This window comes from Carcharodon carcharias, assembly GCF_017639515.1.
Source record: "Carcharodon carcharias isolate sCarCar2 chromosome 39 unlocalized genomic scaffold, sCarCar2.pri SUPER_39_unloc_1, whole genome shotgun sequence".
Lineage (NCBI taxonomy): Eukaryota > Metazoa > Chordata > Chondrichthyes > Lamniformes > Lamnidae > Carcharodon > Carcharodon carcharias.
Genome location: NW_024470814.1, coordinates 2092935 through 2114731, shown reverse-complemented (window position 1 = coordinate 2114731; position 21797 = coordinate 2092935). Strand labels below are relative to the sequence as shown.

The 21797-nt window shown below is 53.3% G+C and overlaps 1 protein-coding gene across 1 annotated transcript in view; it reads right to left on the bottom strand.

Moving 5' to 3' along the window:
* Positions 1-2788: 2788 nt before the first annotated feature.
* The window catches only part of LOC121274925 (flavin-containing monooxygenase 5-like), a 141862-nt gene continuing 122853 nt past the window's right edge, over positions 2789-21797 (bottom strand). Inside the window, exon 8 of the mRNA XM_041182302.1 lies at positions 2789-3134. Within this exon, the coding sequence (XP_041038236.1) occupies positions 2789-3134 (346 nt within the window). The remainder of the gene's footprint in view (positions 3135-21797) is intronic.

The following is a 21797-nucleotide window of genomic DNA, read 5'->3' as shown; positions in this document are numbered from 1 at the left end:
CTGGGAAGTGGGGGGGGGGGGGGGGGGGGGGTGGTGCCGCAGTGTCGATGTCACGGGATTTAGTCATCCCCCACACCACTGGCGAATGGGCTCGTGGGGTTCAATTCAATTAAAGGGCAAACTAGTTTCAGTGAATTGTGAACCAATTGGGTTTGTTAAAGGGTTCACCTGTAAGGAGAGCAATCTGCCTTTTCTTACCTGGCCTGGCCAACAGGTGAGTTCAGACCCACAACAATGTGGCTGAGACTCTTCACGATAACTTCATGGCCCAGCAAGCCACTCTGTTCAAGGGCAACTAAGGATTTTCATGGCGATTATTGATAGCTTCATAGTAACGATAGCTTCACATGCCCAATGTTATGGCTTGAATTTAAACTCCACCCAACTATCAGGTTGGGATTTGAACTCTTGCTGCAGTGCAAGTTCAGTGATGTTACCACTATGCTACCACCTCTTGCGTTTACGTAAAGCAATGCTGACATTCTAATATATTTAAAAGTCCCACTCTCTCTTTTTGAAATGCCCCAAGCCTGAGTGCACATGAATCTAAAGAATTATTAGCCTGATATTTCATCAACAAATAGACACTATAGAATTTGGCTTTCTCAATTACGCTTGAGCTTCTCTCTCCCCGATATCTCAGTACAATCTGCATCAAGGATCGAGTCAACTCAAGGGGGGAAATCTGGTGGCTATGTCAAAAGTAATCGGGCTGAAATATAGATATATAATATATAGGTGCTGCAGTAAAAGGGCTTTCTTTGAAGGAGAGACATGATCAGCACTCTTATTTCCCAGTTTTTACTGGTACTCTATTTCAAGGTATGAAAAGCCAATTCAGCCCAGTGTGCTTATTTCCCAGTTTTTACTGGTGTTCCATTTTATGGTAAAGAAAATCAGTTCGGGCCAGTACTCTTATTTCCCAGTTTATACTGGTGCTCCACTTGAAGGTATACAAGATCAGTTCGGGACAGTACTCTTATTTCCCAGTTTATACTGGTGCTCTACTTTAAAGTATACAAGATCAGTTCGGGCCAGTACTCTTATTTCCCAGTTTATACTGGTGCTCTACTTTAAGGTATACAAGATCAGTTCGGGCCAGTACTCTTATATCCCAGTTTTTATTGTTTTGCCTTCTGGGTTGCATGATGCATCGATAAAAGCAAACAAAAAGAAATGCGGATGCTGGAAATCCAAAACAAAAACAGAGACAGAAATACCTGGATAAAACTCAGCAGGTCTGGCAGCATCGGTGGATTTTAAATCAACAATTTTAGATCTTGAATTCTCCATCCCCACCCCCTTTCCGTTTCATCCCCCTTCCTTTTGTTTTTTCCAATAATTTATAGAGATTTTTCTTTTCCCACCTATTTCCATTATTTTTAAATGTATTTCCACCCATTGTTTATGTCTACCTGTTAGCCCTTTTAGTATTCTCCCACCCCCACTAGAGCTATCTGTACCTTGTCTGTCCTGCTCTCTACTCTTAATTAGCACATTCCTTTAGATAATATCACCACCTTCAACACCTCTTTGTCCTTTAGATAATATCACCACCTTCAACACCTCTTTGTCCTTTAGATAATATCACCACCTTCAACACCTCTTTGTCCTTTAGATAATATCACCACCTTCAACACCTCTTTGTCCTTTAGATAATATCATCACCTTCAACACCTCTTTGTCCTATAGATAATATCACCACCTTCAACACCTCTTTGTCCTTTAGATAATATCACCACCTTCAACACCTCTTTGTCCTTTAGATAATATCACCACCTTCAACACCTTTTTGTCCTTTAGATAATATCATCACCTTCAACACCTCTTTGTCCTATAGATAATATCACCACCTTCAACACCTCTTTGTCCTTTAGATAATATCACCACCTTCAACACCTCTTTGTCCTTTAGATAATATCACCACCTTCAACACCTTTTTGTCCTTTAGATAATATCACCACCTTCAACACCTCTTTGTCCTTTAGATAATATCACCACCTTCAACACCTCTTTGTCCTTTAGATAATATCACCACCTTCAACACCTCGTTGTCCTTTAGATAATATCACCACCTTCAACACCTCTTTATCCTTTAGATAATATCACCACCTTCAACACCTCTTTGTCCTTTAGATAATATCACCATCTTCAACACCTCTTTGTCCTTTAGATAATATCACCACCTTCAACACCTCTTTGTTCTTTTGTCTTTGACATCTTTTGGTTATCTCCACTTATTACTGGCTGCTTGTCCCACCCCCCCCCCCCCCAAACTGAAACCAGCTTATATTTCACCCCTTTTCTATTGTTACTTAGTTCTGTTGAAGGGTCATGAGGACTCGAAACGTTAACTATGTCCCTCTCCGTAGATGCTGCCAGACCTGCTGAGTTTTTCCCAGGTATTTCTGTTTCTGTTTTTGCATGATGTGTCGGTTTTACGCCCCTCAGTTTCAGTGCCTTGCAAGGGACTGAATACCAAGAAGGACGGATAACAGGGGTTGGGGGGGTGGAGGGGTGGGGAGGAATGCAGTATTGCTGGCTTCACCAGTTTTTAAGCTGAATTTGCAATGATTAATTCTGTAATCTGACGAATGGCGAGGCTAATAATTCAAGCAGATGGGTTGTTTTCTTGTTAACTGTAAGGAAAATGGCACCATCCATCCGATTTCCCCCCTACCCACCCACCCATTTTCCGGGCCGAATTGATACTCACAGTGGAGAATGAAGAGAAAATTCAGCAGCCACACCACCCCACCCCCCTCCCCTTACTCCGCTGCAAAAGCATTTATAGGAAAAGGAACACTGCACAGATGACCACCAGCAGTGCCATTGCCTTCAGCAGCATCGACAGAGTGGCATCCTCCTGACTGCCAGCCAGAATGCGCGTCTTAGTCGGCTTCATGGCACGGTCCCACTGGGTCAAGATGGCTTGCCGAGCCCCGTCCCACCTCCCGGGTCCCATCAGGCGAAACTGATATGGCGAACACGGGCCGAAGAAGATCTGAAAGGCCAGTCGGGGGTCGGCAAGGAAGAGGTGCTTGAGGTCCAGTTTGGCTCCTATCTGCTCCGCCATAGCGTCCATGTATGGGATGTAATCGACTTTCAAGGTGCGCTTCTGGGAACCCCCACTCCTTGAGTGATGCAAGAACACACAGAGAAAATGACGAGTTAATTGTCTGCGAAGTTAAAGTCTTGCCAACTACATTGTTGAACATTTTTGATGCCAGTTACATTGTTGAGGGTTTTTGATGCCAATTACATTGTTGAGCGTTTTTGATGCCAGTTACATTGTTGAGAGTTTTTGATGCCAATTACATTATTGAGGGTTTTTGATGCCAGTTACATTGTTGAGCGTATTTGATGCCAGTTACATTGTTGAGGGTATTTGATGCCAGTGACCTTGTTGAGGGTTTTTGATGCCAATTTCATTGTCGAGGGTTTTTGATGCCAATTACCTTGTTGAGGGTTTTTGATGCCAGTTACATTGTTGAGGGTTTTTGATGCCAATTACATTGTTGAGGGTTTTTGATGCCAATTACCTTGTTGAAGGTTTTTGATGCCAATTACATTGTTGAGGGTTTTTGATGCCAATTACCTTGTTGAGGGTTTTTGATGCCAATTACATTGTTGAAGGTTTTTAATGCCAATTACATAGTTGAGGGCTTTTGATGCCAATTACATTGATGAGGGTTTTTGATGCCAATTACATTGTTGAGGGGTTTTGATGCCAGTTACATTGTTGAGGGTTCTTGATGCCAATTACCTTGTTGAGGGTTTTTGATGCCAATTGCATTGTTGAGAGTTTTTGATGCCAGTGACCTTGTTGAGGGTTTTTGATGCCAATTACATTGATGAGGGTTTTTGATGCCAATTACATTGTTGAAGGTTTTTAATGCCAATTACATAGTTGAGGGCTTTTGATGCCAATTACATTGATGAGGGTTTTTGATGCCAATTACATTGTTGAGGGTTTTTGATGCCAGTTACATTGTTGAGGGTTTTTGATGCCAATTACATTGTTGAGGGTTTTTGATGCCAATTACATTATTGAGGGTTTTTGATGCCAGTTACATTGTTGAGCGTATTTGATGCCAGTTACATTGTTGAGGGTATTTGATGCCAGTGACCTTGTTGAGGGTTTTTGATGCCAATTTCATTGTCGAGGGTTTTTGATGCCAATTACCTTGTTGAGGGTTTTTGATGCCAGTTACATTGTTGAGGGTTTTTGATGCCAATTACCTTGTTGAGGGTTTTTGATGCCAATTACATTGTTGAGGGTTTTTGATGCCAATTACCTTGTTGAGGGTTTTTGATGCCAATTACATTGTTGAGGGTTTTTAATGCCAATTACATAGTTGAGGGCTTTTGATGCCAATTACATTGATGAGGGTTTTTGATGCCAGTTATATTGTTGAGGGTTTTTGATGCCAGTTACATTGTTGAGGGTTTTTGATGCCAATTACCTTGTTGAGGGTTTTTGATGCCAATTACATTGTTGAGAGTTTTTGATGCCAATTACATTGTTGAAGGTTTTTGATGCCAATTACATTGTTGAAGGTTTTTGATGCCAATTACCTTGTTGAGGGTTTTTGATGCCAGTTGCATTGTTGAGAGTTTTTGATGCCAATTACATTGTTGAGCGTTTTTGATGCCAATTACATTGTTGAGCGTTTTTGATGCCAATTACATTGTTGAGGGTTTTTGATGCCAGTTACATTGTTGAGGGTTTTTGATGCCAATCACATTATTGAGGGTTTTTGATGCCAGTTACATTGTTGAGCGTATTTGATGCCAGTTACATTGTTGAGGGTATTTGATGCCAGTGACCTCGATGAGGGTTTTTGATGCCAATTTCATTGTCAAGGGTTTTTGATGCCAATTACCTTGTTGAGGGTTTTTGATGCCAGTTACATTGTTGAGGGTTTTTGATGCCAATTACATTGTTGAGGGTTTTTGATGCCAATTACCTTGTTGAGGGTTTTTGATGCCAGTTACATTGTTGAGGGTTTTTGATTCCAATTACCTTGTTGAGGGTTTTTGATGCCAATTACATTGTTGAGGGTTTTTAATGCCAATTAAATAGTTGAGGGCTTTTGATACCAATTAGATTGATGAGGGTTTTTGATGCCAATTACATTGTTGAGGGTTTTTGATGCCAGTTACATTGTTGAGAGTTTTTGATGCCAATTACCTTGTTGAGGGTTTTTGATGCCAGTTGCATTGTTGAGAGTTTTTGATGCCAATTACCTTGTTGAGGGTTTTTGATGCCAACTACCTGGTTGAGGGTTTTTGATGCCAATTACCTTGTTGAGGGTTTTTGATGCCAGTTACCTTCTTGAGGGTTTTTGATGCCAATTACATTGTTGAGGGTTTTTGATGCCAGTTATATTGTTGAGGGTTTTTGATGCCAGTTACATTGTTGAGGGTTTTTGATGCCAATTACCTTGTTGAGGGTTTTTGATGCCAATTACATTGTTGAAGGTTTTTGATGCCAATTACCTTGTTGAAGGTTTTTGATGCCAATTACATTGTTGAAGGTTTTTGATGCCAATTACATTGTTGAGGGTTTTTGATGCCAGTTACTTTGTTGAGGGTTTTTGATGCCCATTACATTGATGAGGGTTTTTGATGGCAATTACCTTGTTGAGTGTTTTTGATGCCAATTACATTGTTGAAGGTTTTTGATGCCAATTACATTGTTGAAGGTTTTTGATGGCAATTACATTGTTGAGGGTTTTTGATGCCAATTACATTGTTGAGGGTTTTTAATGCCAATTACATTGATGAGGGTTTTTGATGGCAATTACATTTTTGAGGGTTTTTAATGCCAATTACATTGTTAAGGTTAAGAGAAACAGGTGCTGGGTATTAAATGTCTTTGAGCAGACATAAATAGGGGGAAAACCAGGCCAATGTGGCCATTTACAGGTCCAAGCAGCGGGCCCTGGAGACGATTGTTTAGACTCGACTGCATGCCGCTATACTACAGCTGCAGTCACACCCTGGTGATCCTCCACAAAGAGCATGTGGCGTCCACCAGTAAGCTTGAGACCTTCCATGGCCAGTGGGTACAGCGGGCACCAGAGTTGCATGGTCAGCCCCCGGAACACAAGTTTAATTAGCTAAGTTTCCTTGGAAAGATTTGTTTTTGCTAGAGTGCCCCTTTAAGGGGATGCCACTTCCGTTAACAGTTAATTAATGGATCTGATTGGTAATTTGTTGCTTATTAAGAGAGCATGAAAAATGGGGATAGCTGGGCCACTGGACTGAGCGTGAGGATATCTGCGAGGCTGAAGAAGCCAATAAGCTCCCTCAATAAAGAAATGCTTTGTGTCTTGGTTTCAGCTTCATAAAGCAGCTTGGATTCTATTCACCTGCTGTCGACCATGAAGGCACATTCTCACTATAAAGGCTACAGCCGGCACATGTTCCAAATGACTGTTGGAAGGGGTATTGGTTAGAATGGGGAATAAACTGCTGGTTTCACAGGACGATTACCTGGAATAAGAACTGGGGGGTGTTTACATTGCTGCAACCAGTACCTCACACAAGATGAATGCACGTGATGTTGGCATTCTTGCTGCTTAAGAAAGCACCATTGCCCTCTCTTGGACACACTGGGAGACCACTACCAATTGCTAATGGCGCTGTTTTAATTAGAACCATAGAGCACTACAGCACAGAAAACAGGCCATTCTGCCCTTCCAGTCTGTGCCGAAATATTATTCTGCTAGTCCCATTGACCTGCACCCAGTCCATAACCCTCCAGACCTCTCCCATCCATGTATCTATCCAATTGATTCTTAAAACTAAAGAGTGAGCCCGCATTTACCACGTCAGATGGCAGCTCGTTCAACACTCTCACCGCTCTCTCTGAGTGAAGAAGTTCCCCCTTAATGTTCCACATAAACCTTTCCCCTTTCACCCTAAAGCCATGTCCTCTCGTGTTTATCTCTCCTAATCTAAGTGGAGAGAGCCTGCTCGCCTTTACTCTGTCTACACCCCTCATAATTTTGTAACCTTCTATCAAATCTCCCCTCATCCTTCTACCCTCCAAGGAATAAAGTCCTAACCTGTTTAATCTCTCCCTGTAACTCAGCTCCTTAAGACCCGGCAACATCCTGGTAAATCTTCTCTGCACTCTCTCAATCTTACAATTGTTAGGAAACAAAATAATGAAGGGGTGGGCCATTTAGGGCTGAGGTAAGAAGGGGTTTCTTTGGCTCAGAGGGCAGTGAATCTTTGGAATTCTCCTCGCTAGAAGGTGTGGGGAGTCGGTCATTGATTACGTTCGAGATAGAGATCGATAGATTTCTAGGTGGTAAGCACACAATGAGATATGGGGATAGTGTGGGAAAATGACATTGAGGTAAAAGGTCAGCTTTGGTCTAGTTGAATAGGCAGAGCAGGTTCGAGGGGCTGAGTGGCCTCATCCTGCTCCTATTTCCCACGTTGCTATGCATTTGGAGCACTCTGCACAGGGTTGGTGCCTTTTAAGAAAGGATAAAGTGGCATTGGAAGCAATTCAGAGAAGGTTCGCTCGACTGATCCCTGGCTGAAGGGGTTAACTTAGGAGGAAAGATTGGACAGGTTGGGCCTGTATCCATTGGACTTTAGAAGAACGAGAGGTGGTCTTACTGAAACATATCAGGCCCCGAGGAGGGTTGACAGGGTCGAAGTTAAGCGGATGTTTCCCTTTGTTGGTGGAGCCCAGAACTGGGGCCTACCACTTTTGAATGAAATAAAATCTCTTTCTCTTCCTGAGGGGCTGGTAGCCTGGAATTCGCTTCCCCCAGAGAGGAGCGGATGCTGGATCCGTGCACGTATTCAATGCAGAGCTCGACAGATTCGTCCAGGGAGTCGTGATTCACGGGGGTGTGGGTGTGCTGTGGGGGAAGGCAGGAGAGTGGATTTGAGGTCAAAGTCAGATCCGGCCGTTACCCCAGCGAGAGGCACAGTGGGGCACTAAGGCTGACTGGCCCACTCCCTCTTATAATTGTGTAAAAATGATGAATGGTTCACGGGATGTGGATGTCACTGGCTAGGCCAGCATTTATTGCCTGTCACTCTCATCGCCCCTTGCTCAGCGGCATTTAAGAGCCAACCTGGGTCTGGAGTCACCTGTAGGCCAGACTGCATAATGATAGCAGGTCTCCTGCCCTAAGGGACATTAGTGAACCAGATGGGCCCTGTGGTCTCCTGATCTTCTGGTGTGAATGGCATTACCATCAGTGTAGCTCGAAGAGCGATGTGGACACTTTCCCATCAAGCACTTCGTGTGTTGGCTATAATATTTGGCAGTGGCTGTAAGCATTTCATTGACTGTCTTGTTTTACAGCAGTTCTGGATGTAGCGGAGAGTCACCCATCATGAAACGTGAGACAAAAGGGGCGATATTGGATCAGCTACAGGGTTGCGGCTTTACCTGATAATTACAGCTTTGGACTGCGATGAAACCCGAATTTAATCAACTCCGTGCATGGGGGAGACAGTCTAACACTATCTGTTCGGCACTGCCAGCCAAGTTGATGTTCTAGCCTCAGCATCAGACAAGGAGCTAAATAACTTGCAGGCAAAATAAAACTCTTTTTGAATCTCTAAAGTTTCAATTTTTTGCCCCAGCAATATTTTTGATAAGCTGTTTCCTTGAAGATTTCAGGCTTTGATTGAGCCAAGATTGGCTCGTGACATGTCTACCCATATTGTTCTCAGCAACAGAGTTGGGCGCTTATCAGCGCAGCTAATCATTCCATTTGGAAGTGATAAGGGGGCCTGAACTGCTAGATGAGGCTCATGGGGTAGCGGTAACTCGACAGAGATGCAAATATGCAAAGGGAGCAGCCGTGCTGGTTGTACTCGAACAATTATCCGAGTTGCAGGGGATCACGTGTGGGGGTTTTTTTATACATTCACGGGATGTGGGGGTGTCGCTGGCTGGGACAAGCGTTTATTGCCCATCCCTGGTTGCCGCTTGAGATGGTAGGGGTGAGCTGCCTTCTTAAGCTGCTGCAGGCCATGTGGTTTAGGTGCAGGCAAAGTGCTGTTAGGGAGGGAGCTCCAGGGTTTTGAACCAGCGACAGTAAAAGGACGGCCGACATATTTCCAAGGAAGGGTGGTGAGTGACTAGCAAGGGAACTTCCAGGTGCTGGTGTTCACATCTATCGGCTGCCCTTGTCCGTCTAGATGTTAGGTGTGGGAGTGGTGTGTGCAGTGGTGTAGAGCTGCGGGAGTGGTGTGTGCAGTGGTGCAGAGCTGCGGGAGTGGTGTGTGCAGTGGTGTAGAGCTGCGGGAGTGGTGTGTGCAGCGGTGTAGTGCTGAGGGAGTGGTGTGGGCAGTGGTGTAGAGTTGCGGGAGTGGTGTGTGCAGTGGTGTAGTGCTGCGGGAGTGGTGTGTGCAGTGGTGTAGTGCTGCGGGAGTGGTGTGTGCAGTGGTGTAGTGATGCGGCAGTGGTGTAATGCAGCGGGAGTGGTGTGTGCAGTGGACTAGCATTGCGGGAGTGCTGTGTGCAGTGGTGTAGAGCTGCGGGAAAGGTGTGTGCAGTGGTGTAGCGCTGCGGGAGTGGTGTGTGCAGTGGTGTAGCGCTGCGGGAGTGGTGTGTGCAGTGGTGTAGCGATGCGGGAGTGGTGTGTGCAGGGGTGTAGTGCTGCGGGAGTGTTGTGTGCAGTGGTGCAGCGCTGCGGGAGTGGTGTGTGCAGTGGTGTAGATCTGCGGGAGTGGTGTGTGCAGTGGTGTAGCGCTGCGGGAGTGGTGTGTGCAGCGGTGTAGTGCTGAGGGAGTGGTGTGGGCATTGGTGTAGAGTTGCGGGAGTGGTGTGTGCAGGGGTGTAGTGCTGCGGGAGTGGTGTATGCAGTGGTGTAGTGCTGCGGGAGTGGTGTGTGCAGTGGTGTAGTGATGCGGGAGTGGTGTGTGCAGTGGTGTAATGCAGCGGGACTGGTGTGTGCAGTGGACTAGCGCTGCGGGAGTGCTGTGTGCAGTGGTGTAGAGCTGCGCGAGTGGTGTGTGCAGTGGTGTAGTGCTGAGGGAGTGGTCTGTACAGTGGTGTAGTGCTGCGGGAGTGGTGTGTGCAGTGGTGTAGAGCTGCGGGAAAGGTGTGTGCAGTGGTGTAGTGCTGAGGGAGTGGTGTGTGCTGTGGTGTAGCACTGCGGGAGTGGTGTGTGCAGTGGTGTAGAGCTGCGGGAGTGGTGTGTGCAGTGGTGTGGAGCTGCCGGAGTGCTGTGTGCAGTGGTGTAGAGCTGCGGGAGTGGTGTGTGCAGTGGTGTAGAGCTGCGGGAGTGGTGTGTGCAGTGGTGTAGAGCTGCGGGATTGGTGTGTGCAGTGGTGTAGAGCTGCAGGAGTGGTGTGTGCAGTGGTGTAGCACTGCGGGAGTGGTGTGCGCCGTGGTGTAGTGCTGCTTGAGTGGTGTGTGCAGTGGTGTGGAGCTGCCGGAGTGCTGTGTGCAGTGGTGTAGAGCTGCGGGAGTGGTGTGTGCAGTGGTGTAGAGCTGCGGGAGTGGTGTGTGCAGTGGTGTAGCGCAGCGGGAGAGGTGTGTGCAGTGGCCTGGAGCTGTGGGTGTGGTGTGTGCAGTGGTGTAGTGCTGCGGGAGTGGTGTGTGCAGTGGTGGAGAGCTGCGGGAATGGTTTGTGCAGTGGTGTAACCCTGCAGGAGTGGTGTGTGCTGTGGTATAGAGCTGCAGGAGTGCTGTGTGTTGTGGAGTAGCATTGTGCGAGTGGTGTGTGCAATGGCGGAGAGCTGCGGCAGTGGTGGTTGCAGTGGTGTAGTGCTGCGGTAGTGGTGTGTGCAGTGGTGTAGTGCTGCGGTAGTGGTGTGTGCAGTGGTGTAGTGCTGCGGTAGTTGGGTGTGCAGTTGTGTAGAGCTGCGGGAGTGGTGTGGTCAGTGTTGTAGAGCTGCGGGAGTGGAGTGTGCAGTGGTGTAGAGCTGCGGGAGTGGTGTGGGCACTGGTGTTGAGCTGAGGGAGTGGTGTGGGCAGTTGTGTAACGCTGCAGGATTGATGGGTGCAGTGGTGTAGCACTGCGGGAGTGGTGTTGGCAGTGGTGTAGAGCTGCGGAAGTGGTCTCTACAGTGGTGTAGATCTGCGGGAGTGGTGTGTGCAGTGGTGTAGAGCTGCGGGAGTGGTGTGGGCATTGGTGTAACGCTGCGGGAGTGGTGTGTGCAGTGGTGTAGAGCTGCGTGAGTGGTGTGGGCAGAGGTGTAGAGCTGGGGGAGGGTTGTGTGCAGTGGTGTAGCGCTGCGGGAGTGGTGTGTGCAGTGGTGCAGAGCTGCGGGAGTGGTGTGTGCAGCGGTGTAGTGCTGAGGGAGTGGTGTGGGCAGTGGTGTAGAGTTGCGGGAGTGGTGTGTGCAGTGGTGTAGTGCTGCGGGAGTGGTGTGTGCAGTGGTGTAGTGCTGCGGGAGTGTTGTGTGCAGTGGTGCAGCGCTGCGGGAGTGGTGTGTGCAGTGGTGTAGATCTGCGGGAGTGGTGTGTGCAGTGGTGTAGCGCTGCGGGAGTGGTGTGTGCATTGGTGTAGAGTTGCGGGAGTGGTGTGTGCAGGGGTGTAGTGCTGCGGGAGTGGTGTGTGCAGTGGTGTAGTGATGCGGGAGTGGTGTGTGCAGTGGTGTAATGCAGCGGGACTGGTGTGTGCAGTGGACTAGCGCTGCGGGAGTGCTGTGTGCAGTGGTGTAGAGCTGCGCGAGTGGTGTGTGCAGTGGTGTAGTGCTGAGGGAGTGGTCTGTACAGTGGTGTAGTGCTGCGGGAGTGGTGTGTGCAGTGGTGTAGAGCTGCGGGAAAGGTGTGTGCAGTGGTGTAGCACTGCGGGAGTGGTGTGTGCAGTGGTGTGGAGCTGCCGGAGTGCTGTGTGCAGTGGTGTAGAGCTGCGGGAGTGGTGTGTGCAGTGGTGTAGAGCTGCGGGAGTGGTGTGTGCAGTGGTGTAGAGCTGCGGGATTGGTGTGTGCAGTGGTGTAGAGCTGCAGGAGTGGTGTGTGCAGTGGTGTAGCACTGCGGGAGTGGTGTGCGCCGTGGTGTAGTGCTGCTTGAGTGGTGTGTGCAGTGGTGTGGAGCTGCCGGAGTGCTGTGTGCAGTGGTGTAGAGCTGCGGGAGTGGTGTGTGCAGTGGTGTAGAGCTGCGGGAGTGGTGTGTGCAGTGGTGTAGCGCAGCGGGAGAGGTGTGTGCAGTGGCCTGGAGCTGTGGGAGTGGTGTGTGCAGTGGTGTAGTGCTGCGGGAGTGGTGTGTGCAGTGGTGGAGAGCTGCGGGAATGGTTTGTGCAGTGGTGTAACCCTGCAGGAGTGGTGTGTGCTGTGGTATAGAGCTGCAGGAGTGCTGTGTGTTGTGGAGTAGCATTGTGCGAGTGGTGTGTGCAATGGCGGAGTGCTGCGGCAGTGGTGGTTGCAGTGGTGTAGTGCTGCGGTAGTGGTGTGTGCAGTGGTGTAGTGCTGCGGTAGTGGTGTGTGCAGTGGTGTAGTGCTGCGGTAGTTGGGTGTGCAGTTGTGTAGAGCTGCGGGAGTGGTGTGGTCAGTGTTGTAGGGCTGCGGGAGTGGAGTGTGCAGTGGTGTAGAGCTGCGGGAGTGGTGTGGGCACTGGTGTTGAGCTGAGGGAGTGGTGTGGGCAGTTGTGTAACGCTGCAGGATTGATGGGTGCAGTGGTGTAGCACTGCGGGAGTGGTGTTGGCAGTGGTGTAGAGCTGCGGAAGTGGTCTCTACAGTGGTGTAGATCTGCGGGAGTGGTGTGTGCAGTGGTGTAGAGCTGCGGGAGTGGTGTGGGCATTGGTGTAACGCTGCGGGAGTGGTGTGTGCAGTGGTGTAGAGCTGCGTGAGTGGTGTGGGCAGAGGTGTAGAGCTGGGGGAGGGTTGTGTGCAGTGGTGTAGCGCTGCGGGAGTGGTGTGTGCAGTGGTGTAGAGCTGCGGATGTGGTGCGTGCAGTGGTGTAGAGCTGCGGGAGTGGTGTGCGCAGTGGTGTAGAGCTGCGGGAGTGGTGCATGCAGTGGTGTAGTGCTGCAGGAGTGGTGTGTGCAGTGGTGTAGCGCTGCGGGAGTGGTGTGCACAGTGGTGTAGAGCTGCGGGAGTGCTGTGTGCAGTGGTGTAGAGCTGCGGGAGTGGTGCGTGCAGTGGTGTAGTGCTGCGGAAGTGGTGTGTACAGTGGTGTAGACCTGCGGGAGTGGTGTGCGCAGTGGTGTAGTGCTGCGGGAGTGGTGTGTGCAGTGGTGCAGCGCTGCGGGAGTGGTGTGCACAGTGGTGTAGAGCTGCGGGAATGCTGTGTGCAGTGGTGTAGCGCTGCGGGAGTGGTGTGTGCAGTGGTGTAGTATTGCGGCAGTGGTGTGTGCAGTGGTGTAGCGCTGCGGGAATGGTGTGTGCAGTGGTGTAGAGCTGGGGGAGTGGTGTCTGCAGTGGTGTAGAGCTGCGGGAGTGGTGTGTGCAGTGGTGTAGTGCTGCGGGAGTGGTGTGTGCAGTGGTGTAGTGCTGCAGGAGTGATGTGTGCAGTGGTGTAGAGCTGCGGGAGTGGTGTGGGCACTGGTGTTGAGCTGCGGGAGTTGTTTGGGCAGTTGTATAACGCTGCAGGATTGATGGGTGCAGTGGTGTAGCGCTGCGGGAGTGGTGTGGGCAGTGGTGTAGAGCTGCGGAAGTGGTCTGTGCAGGAGTGTAGATCTGCGTGAGTGGTGTGTGCAGTGGTGTAGAGCTGCGGGAGTGGTGTTTGCATTGGTGTAACGCTGCGGGAGTGGTGTGTGCAGTGGTGTAGAGCTGCGCGAGTGGTGTGGGCAGAGGTGTAGAGCTGGGGGAGTGGTGTGGGCAGAGGTGTAGCGCTGCGGGAGTGGTGTGTGCAGTGGTGTAGAGCTGCGGAAGTGGTGCATTCAGTGGTGTAGAGCTGTGGGAGTGGTGTGCGCAGTGGTGTAGAGCTGCGGGAGTGGTGCGTGCAGTGGTGTAGTGCTGCGGGAGTGGTGTGTGCAGTGGTGTAGACCTGCGGGAGTGGTGTGTGCAGTGGTGTAGCGCTGCGGTAATGGTGTGTGCAGTGGTGTAGAGCTGGGGGAGTGGTGTCTGCAGTGGTGTAGAGCTGCGGGAGTGGTGTGTGCTGTGGTGTAGTTCTGCGGGAGTGGTGTGTGCAGTGGTGTAGTGCTGAGGTAGTGGTGTGTACAGTGGTGTTGAGCTGAGCGTGTGGTGTGTGCAGTGGTGCAGAGCTGCGGGAGTGGTGTGTGCAGTGGTGTAGTGCTGCAGGAGTGATGTGTGCAGTGGTGTAGAGCTCCGGGAGTGGTGTGGGCACTGGTGTTGAGCTGCGGGAGTGGTGTGGGCAGTTGTGTAACGCTGCAGGATTGATGGGTGCAGTGGTGTAGCGCTGCGGGAGTGGTGTTGGCAGTGGTGTAGAGCTGCGGAAGTGGTCTCTACAGTGGTGTAGATCTGCGGGAGTGGTGTGTGCAGTGGTGTAGAGCTGCGGGAGTGGTGTGGGCATTGGTGTAACGCTGCGGGAGTGGTGTGTGCAGTGGTGTAGAGCTGCGCGAGTGGTGTGGGCAGAGGTGTAGAGCTGGGGGAGTGGTGTGGGCAGTGGTGTAGTGCTGCGGGAGCGTTGTGTGCAGTGGTGTAGCGCTGCGGGTGTGGTGTGTGCAGTGGTGTAGAGCTGCGGATGTGGTGCGTGCAGTGGTGTAGAGCTGCAGGAGTGGTGTGCGCAGTGGTGTAGAGCTGCGGGAGTGGTGCGTGCAGTGGTGTAGTGCTGCGGGAGTGGTGTGTGCAGTGGTGTAGACCTGCTGGAGTGGTGTGCGCAGTGGTGTAGTGCGGCAGGTGTGGTGTGTGCTGTGGTGTAGCGCTGCGGGTGTGGTGTGCACAGTGGTGTAGAGCTGCGGGAGTGCTGTGTGCAGTGGTGTAGAGCTGCGGGCGTGGTGTGTGCAGTGGTGTAGAGCTGCGGGAGTGGTGTGTGTAGAGGTGTAGTATTGCGGGAGTGGTGTGTGCAGTGGTGTAGCGCTGTGGGATTGGTGTGTGCAGTTGTGTAGAGCTGTGGGAGTGCTGTGTGCAGTGGTGTTGAGCTGCAGCAGTGGTGGTTGCAGTGGTGTAGAGCGGCGGGAGTGGTGTGTGCAGTGGTGTAGCGCTGCGGGAGTGGTGTGTGCAGTGGTGTAGCGCTGCGGGAGTGGTGTGGTCAGTGGTGTAGAGCTGCGGGAGTGGTGTGTGCAGTGGTGTAGCGCTGCGGGAGTGGGGTGTACAGTGGTGTAGTGCTGCGGGAGTGGTGTGTGCAGTGGTGTAGAGCTGAGCGAGTGTTGTGTTCAGTGGTGCAGAGCTGCGGGAGTGGTGTGTGCAGTGGTGTAGTGCTGCAGGAGTGATGTGTGCAGTGGTGTAGAGCTGCGGGAGTGGTGTGGGCACTGGTGTTGAGCTGCGGGAGTTGTGTGGGCAGTTGTGTAACGCTGCAGGATTGATGGGTGCAGTGGTGTAGCGCTGCGGGAGTGGTGTGGGCAGTGGTGTAGAGCTGCGGAAGTGGTCTGTGCAGGAGTGTAGATCTGCGTGACTGGTGTGTGCAGTGGTGTAGAGCTGCGGGAGTGGTGTGGGCATTGGTGTAACGCTGCGGGAGTGGTGTGTGCAGTGGTGTAGAGCTGCGCGAGTGGTGTGGACAGAGGTGTAGAGCTGGGGGAGTGGTGTGGGCAGTGGTGTAGAGCTGCGGGAGTGGTGTGGGCATTGGTGTAACGCTGCGGGAGTGGTGTGTGCAGTGGTGTAGAGCTGCGCGAGTGGTGTGGACAGAGGTGTAGAGCTGGGGGAGTGGTGTGGGCAGTGGTGTAGAGCTGCGGGAGAGTTGTGTGCAGTGGTGTAGCGCTGCGGGAGTGGTGTGTGCAGTGGTGTAGAGCTGCGGAAGTGGTGCGTTCAGTGGTGTAGAGCTGTGGGAGTGGTGTGCGCAGTGGTGTAGAGCTGCGGGAGTGGTGCGTGCAGTGGTGTAGTGCTGCGGGAGTGGTGTGTGCAGTGGTGTAGACCTGCGGGAGTGGTGTGCGCAGTGGTGTAGTGCTGCGGGAGTGGTGTGTGCAGTGGTGTAGCGCTGCAGGATTGCTGTGTGCAGTGGTGTACCGCTGCGGAGTGGTGTGTGCAGTGGTGTAGTATTGCGGGAGTGGTGTGTGCAGTGGTGTAGCGCTGCGGGAATGGTGTGTGCAGTGGTTTAGAGCTGGGGGAGTGGTGTCTGCAGTGGTGTAGAGCTGCGGGAGTGGTGTGTGCAGTGGTGTAGTGCTGCGGGAGTGGTGTGTGCAGTGGTGTAGACCTGCGGGAGTGGTGTGCGCAGTGGTGTAGTGCTGCGGGAGTGGTGTGTGCAGTGGTGTAGCGCTGCGGGAGTGGTGTGTGCAGTGGTGTAGTATTGTGGGAGTGGTGTGTGCAGTGGTGTAGCGCTGCGGGAATGGTGTGCGCAGTGGTGTAGAGCTGCGGGAGTGGTGCGTGCAGTGGTGTAGTGCTGCGGGAGTGGTGTGTGCAGTGGTGTAGACCTGCTGGAGTGGTGTGCGCAGTGGTGTAGTGCGGCAGGTGTGGTGTGTGCTGTGGTGTAGCGCTGCGGGTGTGGTGTGCACAGTGGTGTAGAGCTGCGGGAGTGCTGTGTGCAGTGGTGTAGAGCTGCGGGCGTGGTGTGTGCAGTGGTGTAGAGCTGCGGGAGTGGTGTGTGTAGAGGTGTAGTATTGCGGGAGTGGTGTGTGCAGTGGTGTAGCGCTGTGGGATTGGTGTGTGCAGTTGTGTAGAGCTGTGGGAGTGCTGTGTGCAGTGGTGTTGAGCTGCAGCAGTGGTGGTTGCAGTGGTGTAGAGCGGCGGGAGTGGTGTGTGCAGTGGTGTAGCGCTGCGGGAGTGGTGTGTGCAGTGGTGTAGCGCTGCGGGAGTGGTGTGGTCAGTGGTGTAGAGCTGCGGGAGTGGTGTGTGCAGTGGTGTAGCGCTGCGGGAGTGGGGTGTACAGTGGTGTAGTGCTGCGGGAGTGGTGTGTGCAGTGGTGTAGAGCTGAGCGAGTGTTGTGTTCAGTGGTGCAGAGCTGCGGGAGTGGTGTGTGCAGTGGTGTAGTGCTGCAGGAGTGATGTGTGCAGTGGTGTAGAGCTGCGGGAGTGGTGTGGGCACTGGTGTTGAGCTGCAGGAGTTGTGTGGGCAGTTGTGTAACGCTGCAGGATTGATGGGTGCAGTGGTGTAGCGCTGCGGGAGTGGTGTGGGCAGTGGTGTAGAGCTGCGGAAGTGGTCTGTGCAGGAGTGTAGATCTGCGTGACTGGTGTGTGCAGTGGTGTAGAGCTGCGGGAGTGGTGTGGGCATTGGTGTAACGCTGCGGGAGTGGTGTGTGCAGTGGTGTAGAGCTGCGCGAGTGGTGTGGACAGAGGTGTAGAGCTGGGGGAGTGGTGTGGGCAGTGGTGTAGAGCTGCGGGAGTGGTGTGGGCATTGGTGTAACGCTGCGGGAGTGGTGTGTGCAGTGGTGTAGAGCTGCGCGAGTGGTGTGGACAGAGGTGTAGAGCTGGGGGAGTGGTGTGGGCAGTGGTGTAGAGCTGCGGGAGAGTTGTGTGCAGTGGTGTAGCGCTGCGGGAGTGGTGTGTGCAGTGGTGTAGAGCTGCGGAAGTGGTGCGTTCAGTGGTGTAGAGCTGTGGGAGTGGTGTGCGCAGTGGTGTAGAGCTGCGGGAGTGGTGCGTGCAGTGGTGTAGTGCTGCGGGAGTGGTGTGTGCAGTGGTGTAGACCTGCGGGAGTGGTGTGCGCAGTGGTGTAGTGCTGCGGGAGTGGTGTGTGCAGTGGTGTAGCGCTGCAGGATTGCTGTGTGCAGTGGTGTACCGCTGCGGAGTGGTGTGTGCAGTGGTGTAGTATTGCGGGAGTGGTGTGTGCAGTGGTGTAGCGCTGCGGGAATGGTGTGTGCAGTGGTTTAGAGCTGGGGGAGTGGTGTCTGCAGTGGTGTAGAGCTGCGGGAGTGGTGTGTGCAGTGGTGTAGTGCTGCGGGAGTGGTGTGTGCAGTGGTGTAGACCTGCGGGAGTGGTGTGCGCAGTGGTGTAGTGCTGCGGGAGTGGTGTGTGCAGTGGTGTAGCGCTGCGGGAGTGGTGTGTGCAGTGGTGTAGTATTGTGGGAGTGGTGTGTGCAGTGGTGTAGCGCTGCGGGAATGGTGTGTGCAGTGGTGTAGAGCTGGGGGAGTGGTGTCTGCAGTGGTGTAGAGCTGCGGGAGTGGTGTGTGCAGTGGTGTAGTGCTGCGGGAGTGGTGTGTGCAGTGGTGTAGAGCTGAGCGAGTGTTGTGTGCAGTGGTGCAGAGCTGCGGGAGTGGTGTGTGAAGTGGTGTAGCGCTGCGGGAATGGTGTGTGCAGTGGTGTAGAGCTGGGGGAGTGGTGTCTGCAGTGGTGTAGAGCTGCGGGAGTGGTGTGTGCAGTGGTGTAGTGCTGCGGGAGTGGTGTGTGCAGTGGTGTAGAGCTGAGCGAGTGTTGTGTGCAGTGGTGCAGAGCTGCGGGAGTGGTGTGTGCAGTGGTGCAGTGCTGCAGGAGTGGTGTGTGCAGTGGTGTAGAGCTGCGGGAGTGGTGTGGGCACTGGTGTTGAGCTGCGGGAGTTGTGTGGGCAGTTGTGTAACGCTGCAGGATTGATGGGTGCAGTGGTGTAGCGCTGCGGGAGTGGTGTGGGCAGTGGTGTAGAGCTGCGGAAGTGGTCTGTGCAGGAGTGTAGATCTGCGTGAGTGGTGTGTGCAGTGGTGTAGAGCTGCGGGAGTGGTGTTTGCATTGGTGTAACGCAGCGGGAGTGGTGTGTGCAGTGGTGTAGAGCTGCGCGAGTGGTGTGGGCAGAGGTGTAGAGTTGGGGGCGTGGTGTGGGCAGTGGTGTAGCGCTGCGGGAGAGTTGTGTGCAGTGGTGTAGCATTGCGGGAGTGGTGTGTGCAGTGGTGTAGAGCTGCGGAAGTGGTGCGTTCAGTGGTGTAGAGCTGTGGGATTGGTGTGCGCAGTGGTGTAGAGCTGCGGGAGTGGTGTGTGCAGTGGTGTAGACCTGCGGGAGTGGTGTGTGCAGTGGTGTAGCGCTGCGGGAATAGTGTGTGCAGTGGTGTAGAGCTGGGGGAGTGGTGTCTGCAGTGGTGTAGAGCTGCGGGAGTGGTGTGTGCAGTGGTGTAGCACTGCGGGAGTGCTGTGCGCCGTGGTGTGGTGCTGCGTGAGAGGTGTGTGCAGTGGTGTAGAGCTGTGGGAGTGCTGTGTGCAGTGGTGTAGAGCTGCGGGAGTGGTGTGTGCAGTGGTGTAGTATTGCGGGAGTGGTGTGTGCAGTGGTGTAGTGCTGCGGGAATGGTGTGTGCAGTGGTGTAGAGCTGGGGGAGTGGAGTGTGCAGTGGTGTAGAGCTGCGGGAGTGGTGTGTGCAGTGGTGTAGCACTGCGGGAGTGCTGTGCGCCGTGGTGTAGTGCTGCGTGAGAGGTGTGTGCAGTGGTGTAGAGCTGTGGGAGTGCTGTGTGCAGTCGTTTAGATCTGCGGGAGTGGTGTGTGCAGTGGTGTAGAGCTGCGGGAGTGTTGTGAGCAGTCGTGTAGAGCTGCGGGAGTGGTGTGTGCAGTGGTGTAGCGCTGCGGGAGAGGTGTGTGCAGTGGCCTGGAGCTGTGGGAGTGGTGTGTGCATTGGTGGAGCGCTGTGGGAGTGGTGTGTGCAGTGGTAGAGAGCTGCGGGAGTGGTTTGTGCAGTGGTGTAACCCTGCGGGAGTGGTGTGTGCAGTGGTGTGGAGCTGTGGGAGTGGTGTGTGCAGTGGTGAAGTGCTGCGGAGAGTGGTGTGTGCAGTGGTGTAGCGCTGTGGGATTGGTGTGTGCAGTGGTGTAGAGATGTGGGAGTGCTGTGTGCAGTGGTGTAGAGCTGCGGCAGTGGTGGTTGCAGTGGTGTAGATCTGCGGGAATGGTGTGTGCAGTGGTGGAGAGTGGCAGGAGTGGTGTGTGCAGTGGTATAGAGCTGCGGGAGTGCTGTGTGCTGTGGCGTAGCATTGCGCGAGTGGTGTGTGCAGTGGTGTTGTGCCCCGGCAGTGGTGGTTGCAGTGGTGTAACGCTGCGGGAGTGGTGTGTGAAGTGGTGTAGCGCTGCGGGAGTGGTGTGTGCAGTGGTGTAGTGCTGCGGGAGTGGTATGTGCAGTGGTGTTGAGCTGCGGGAGTGGTGTGGGCAGTGGTGTAGAGCAGCGGAAGTGGTCTGTGCAGTGGTGTAGATCTGGGGGAGTGGTGTGTGCAGTGGTGTAACGCTGCGGGAGTGGTGTGTGAAGTGGTGTCGTGCTGCGGAAGTGGTGTGTGCAGTGGTGTAGTGCTGCGGGAGTGGTGTGTGCAGTGGTGTAGTGCTGCGGTAGTGGTGTGTACAGTGGTGTTGAGCTGAGCGAGTGGTGTGTGCAGTGGTGCAGAGCTGCGGGAGTGGTGTGTGCAGTGGTGTAGTGCTGCAGGAGTGATGTGTGCAGTGGTGTAGAGCTGCGGGAGTGGTGTGGGCACTGGTGTTGAGCTGCGGGAGTTGTGTGGGCAGTTGTGTAATGCTGCAGGATTGATGGGTGCAGTGGTTTAGCGCTGCGGGAGTGGTGTGTGCAGTGGTGTAGCGCTGCGGGAATAGTGTGTGCAGTGGTGTAGAGCTGGGGGAGTGGTATCTGCAGTGGTGTAGAGCTGCGGGAGTGGTGTGTGCAGTGGTGTAGCACTGCGGGAGTGCTGTGCGCCGTGGTGTGGTGCTGCGTGAGAGGTGTGTGCAGTGGTGTAGAGCTGTGGGAGTGCTGTGTGCAGTGGTGTAGCGCTGCGGGTGTGGTGTGCACAGTGGTGCAGTGCTGCGGGAGTAGTGTGTGCAGTGGTGTAGACCTGCGGGAGTGGTGTGCGCAGTGGTGTAGTACTGCGGGAGTGGTGTGTGCATTGGTGTAGAGCTGCGGGAGTGGTGAGCACAGTGGTGTAGCACTGCGGGAGTGCTGTGTGCAGTGGTGTAGAGCTGCGGGAGTGGTGTGTGCAGTGGTGTAGTATTGCGGGAGTGGTGTGTGCAGTGGTGTAGTGCTGCAGGAATGGTGTGTGCAGTGGTGTAGAGCTGGGGTAGTGGAGTGTGCAGTGGTGTAGAGCTGCGGGAGTGGTGTGTGCAGTGGTGTAGCACTGCGGGAGTGCTGTGCGCCGTGGTGTAGTGCTGCGTGAGAGGTGTGTGCAGTGGTGTAGAGCTGTGGGAGTGCTGTGTGCAGTCGTGTAGATCTGCGGGAGTGGTGTGTGCAGTGGTGTAGAGCTGCGGGAGTGGTGTGTGCAGTCGTGTAGAGCTGCGGGAGTGGTGTGTGCAGTGGTGTAGCGCTGCGGGAGAGGTGTGTGCAGTGGCCTGGAGCTGTGGGAGTGGTGTGTGCATTGGTGGAGCGCTGTGGGAGTGGTGTGTGCAGTGTTAGAGAGCTGCGGAGTGGTTTGTGCAGTGGTGTAACCCTGCGGGAGTGGTGTGTGCAGTGGTGTGGAGCTGTGGGAGTGGTGTGTGCAGTGGTGAAGTGCTGCGGGGAGTGGTGTGTGCAGTGGTGTAGCGCTGTGGGATTGGTGTGTGCAGTGGTGTAGAGATGTGGGAGTGCTGTGTGCAGTGGTGTAGAGCTGCGGCAGTGGTGGTTGCAGTGGTGTAGATCTGCGGGAATGGTGTGTGCAGTGGTGGAGAGTGGCAGGAGTGGTGTGTGCAGTGGTATAGAGCTGCGGGAGTGCTGTGTGCTGTGGCGTAGCATTGCGCGAGTGGTGTGTGCAGTGGTGTTGTGCCCCGGCAGTGGTGGTTGCAGTGGTGTAACGCTGCGGGAGTGGTGTGTGAAGTGGTGTAGCGCTGCGGGAGTGGTGTGTGCAGTGGTGTAGTGCTGCGGGAGTGGTGTGTGCAGTGGTGTTGAGCTGCGGGAGTGGTGTGGGCAGTGGTGTAGCGCTGTGGGAGTTGTGTGGGCAGTTGTGTAAGGCTTCAGGATTGATGGGTGCAGTGGTGTAGCG